At 60.3% G+C, this 3,232-nt stretch overlaps 2 protein-coding genes across 2 annotated transcripts in view; one reads left to right on the top strand and one right to left on the bottom strand.

Moving 5' to 3' along the window:
• AIFM1 (apoptosis-inducing factor, mitochondrion-associated, 1) overlaps positions 1-279 on the bottom strand; it is a 15,256-nt gene extending 14,977 nt beyond the window's left edge. Inside the window, exon 1 of the mRNA XM_010003469.1 lies at positions 261-279. Coding sequence (XP_010001771.1) covers positions 261-279 — 19 coding nt within the window. The remainder of the gene's footprint in view (positions 1-260) is intronic.
• A 515-nt stretch (positions 280-794) lies between these two features.
• Positions 795-2,156, top strand: MARS2 (methionyl-tRNA synthetase 2, mitochondrial). The gene is made up of 2 exons (XM_010003470.1): positions 795-815; positions 978-2,156. Exons 1-2 carry the CDS (start codon positions 795-797, stop codon positions 2,154-2,156), a joined length of 1,200 nt encoding a protein of 399 aa, XP_010001772.1.
• Positions 2,157-3,232: the final 1,076 nt, after the last annotated feature.

The following is a 3,232-nucleotide window of genomic DNA, read 5'->3' on the forward strand; positions in this document are numbered from 1 at the left end:
GAGCCGGCTGCGAGTCACACCCGAGGGTCCCCACAGGGTGGCCGGGCAGGGCTCAGAGCCAGAGCCCGGGGCACGCGGGGGTCCCGGGTCCAAGGATTCGGCCGCTGCCGGGATGCACGGGCTGGAGGCAGCGGTTTAGTGGCGCTGAAGGAGCTGAGCTGTGTTCTGAACTGAGGTGTCAGCTGGGCGTCTGGGCTTCCAGGCCGGTTTTGTGAGGTGATTCATTTGGCCTCTGGATGCTTTCTCATCGATCCTGTTACCTGGGTTTTGGCCCGACATAAAACCCGTAACAGCACCTGCCTGTGGTGGGGCCTGGTGGCTGAACCCGGGTACAGCCTGGAGCCTGGAGCCTGCCCCGGGGTCTCTCCTTTTCTGGAAGGGGTCAGGAATCTGTGATTCTATCCAGCAGTTGCAGATGATCACACCTCAGAGCTGAACACCTTGACCTGGCTGTAAGTCTCCCGGGAGTCTTTGCACAAACTGTATTTACCCACAAATATTTAATTGATTTAGCTAAATGTGTAATTTACTGGCTCTGAGCGTGCAGGGGAGTGCTGGCAGTGCTCTAACAAACAGAGTTAGCAGTTCAGATGCTCCAGTGCTTAAACTGGGGGAACAGAGGAATATAGTGCCTAGAAGCGAGGCAGAGGCAGGCACTGGGGTGTGTCTGAGGCACCAATTAATGAGGTCGTCTTGTCTTTTATTTATTTCCTGCTGCAAAGCTATGTTTTTAAGAGGGTGTATTCACGTTTCCCTGTTTCTGGCGGGTGGAAATGTTTTTCTTCCCTGGGGATATGAGCACCTTTCCAGACAGAGTGTGGAGCCATCCCAGGTCCTTACGGGTGGCCCTGAGGAGGGGAGGATCCCACCCACTGACAGAGATGCCAGGAGCTTCTCAGGCCTGGGGAACACACCCAGAGATGGAAGGAGCTGCTGACAACCGCAGGCCATGATTCTTTTCTCTCCCTCCTTCCCAGGTGCACTGGACTAAGGAGGAGAATTACATGTTCAGGCTCTCGGCCTTCCGGGACCCGCTGCGGGCCTGGCTGCGGGACAACCCGCGGGCCGTGTCCCCGGAGCCCTTCTACCAGCGCGTGCTGCGCTGGCTGGACGAGGACCTGCCGGACCTGTCTGTCTCCCGGGAGAGCAGCCGCCTGCCGTGGGGCATCCCCGTGCCTGGGGACCCCACGCAGACCGTGTACGTGTGGGTGGACGCCCTGGTGAATTACCTGAGCGCGGTGGGCTACCCTGAGGCCCACGGGCAGTGGTGGCCCTGCGCCCACCACGTGGTGGGCAAGGACATCCTCAGGTTCCACGCCGTCTACTGGCCGGCGCTGCTGATGGCGGCCGGGCTGCCTCCCCCCGAGCGGATCCTGGTGCATTCCCACTGGACTGTCCACGGGCAGAAGATGTCCAAGAGCCTGGGCAACGTGGTGGAGCCTGGGCCCTGCATGGGGCGGTTCTCAGTGGACGGGTTCCGGTACTTCCTGCTGCGGCAGGGCGTGCCCGAGCGCGACTGCGACTTCTACCACCAGAAGGTGGTGAAGCTCCTGAACTCCGAGCTGGCAGATGCGCTCGGGGGGCTCCTGAACCGGTCCACAGCCCCCAGCATCAACCCCAGCAACACCTACCCGCGCTTCTCCGAGGCTTGCTTTCCAAAGGTCTCGGACTGCAGGGAGACAAAAGGTGCAGGGAGGGCTTCTGCAGAGGACTATGAGTTCCTGGCATCCGTGGCTTCTCTGCCTCTGCGGGTGGCTACTTGTTTTGAAAACTTCCAGATCTACAAGGCTTTGGAGTGTATCTCTCTCTGCGTGAGGCAGACCAACAGCTTCTTCCAGAGGCACAGGCCTTGGAAACTTGACCGGCAGGACCCCATGGAGCAGCTCTGGCTGGACACCATCATCCACGTCACCCTGGAGTCCCTGCGTGTCTGTGGGACCCTTCTGCAGCCTGTCATCCCCCACACTGCCCACAGGCTGCTCTCCAGGCTGGCTGTGCAGCCCCAAGAGAGAGGGCTTTTGGGTCTGACGTTCCTGCCACGCTACCATGGGAAGCCCTGTCCCTTTGAAGGGAGGCAGCTCGGAGAGGACACCGGCCTCTTGTTTCATAGACTGGAGAAGTCAGACCAGCATGAGACAGGAACCAAGGAGCTCTAGTCTCTGACGAGCAGCTGCTGTGAATAAAAGCCTCCGGGAGCTCCCGGGAAGTGTTGTCTTTGTTACAAGCATGGTCCTCCATGCCATGGTGGTGTGGAGAACTGGGCAGAGTGGGGCTGTGCTGTCCTGCCCAGTGACAGGGACAGGGCTCTGCCTGGCACGGGATGCAGAGACACGTGGGCACGTTGGTGTGTGAGCTGGGGAGGCTTCACCCCTGGAGGAACACCTGAGAGCTGAGGTGGTGGCAGCATGAACTGGAGACACAGCCTAGGCCTTGGGTATTGCTCCTGCTTTTTTTTCCCCTGATGTGACACAGAAAGTGGCTGAGGCAAATATTATCCCCTTCAAACAGGGAACTCCTCCTGTGCAGTCTCTAGGCTCCAGCAGAGAGCCCTCCTGGCCCCTTTTCCTTCTCTTCTGATGTGAGGAGCAGGTCAGGTGCTCTGCTGAGGACATCTCATCCATGACTGTGGCAGCCCGTCTGCCCAGCAGCCTCTTCCAGACACAGCAGCTCCCCAGCCTGCTTGCCTGCTGCAGGAGTTCCTCTTCAGGCTGAGCCTCCAGGAGGGTCAAACCACCCCTGAGGAGAGGAAGGGTCTTCCTGGGGGCCTGCTCCGGGTGGTCCGGCGAGGGCAGTTCTGCTGCAGGTATTTATTTGGCCAGGCCAGAGGTAGCAGGGGCTGGTCAGAGGTGGTTTCCTGGCATCTCTGAGACACGGTCCATGTGGATCTGCTGGGTCCAGGAGCTGAGCTTCCTTTGTGAGCATCAGACCAGTGGTGTCTCTGACAGGGGGTCCCTTGGGTGGTGACTCTGTCAGTTGGACGGGAGGGACCCTGCTGAGCTGCGTGACCCGCGGGTGTGACCAGAACTGGGAGCAGGGGGCACGTTCCGGTCCCCTGCGTCGGCTCCCTGAGGCATTTCCACACGTTCCGTGCTTTGTCGCTGTCATTTCAGAACCGGGCATCGGAACACCGGGATTCCGGGGCAGTTGTCCCCCGTTGGGCATTCCCGGTGCCTCCATCTGGCCGGTGGCTCCTCCGGTTCCCAGGCGGGGGGGGGCACAAGGGCCGAGCCCG

Source organism: Chaetura pelagica, unplaced genomic scaffold (genome assembly GCF_000747805.2).
Source record: "Chaetura pelagica isolate M959 unplaced genomic scaffold, ChaPel_1.0 scaffold938, whole genome shotgun sequence".
In the NCBI taxonomy this organism is placed as follows: domain Eukaryota; kingdom Metazoa; phylum Chordata; class Aves; order Apodiformes; family Apodidae; genus Chaetura; species Chaetura pelagica.

Coding starts and splice junctions, on each gene's coding strand:
- MARS2 (XM_010003470.1), top strand. CDS start 795: ATGAGCACCTTTCCAGACAGA. Junction 816..977: donor TGAGCACCTTTCCAGACAGA/GTGTGGAGCCAT, acceptor CCTCCTTCCCAG/GTGCACTGGACTAAGGAGGA.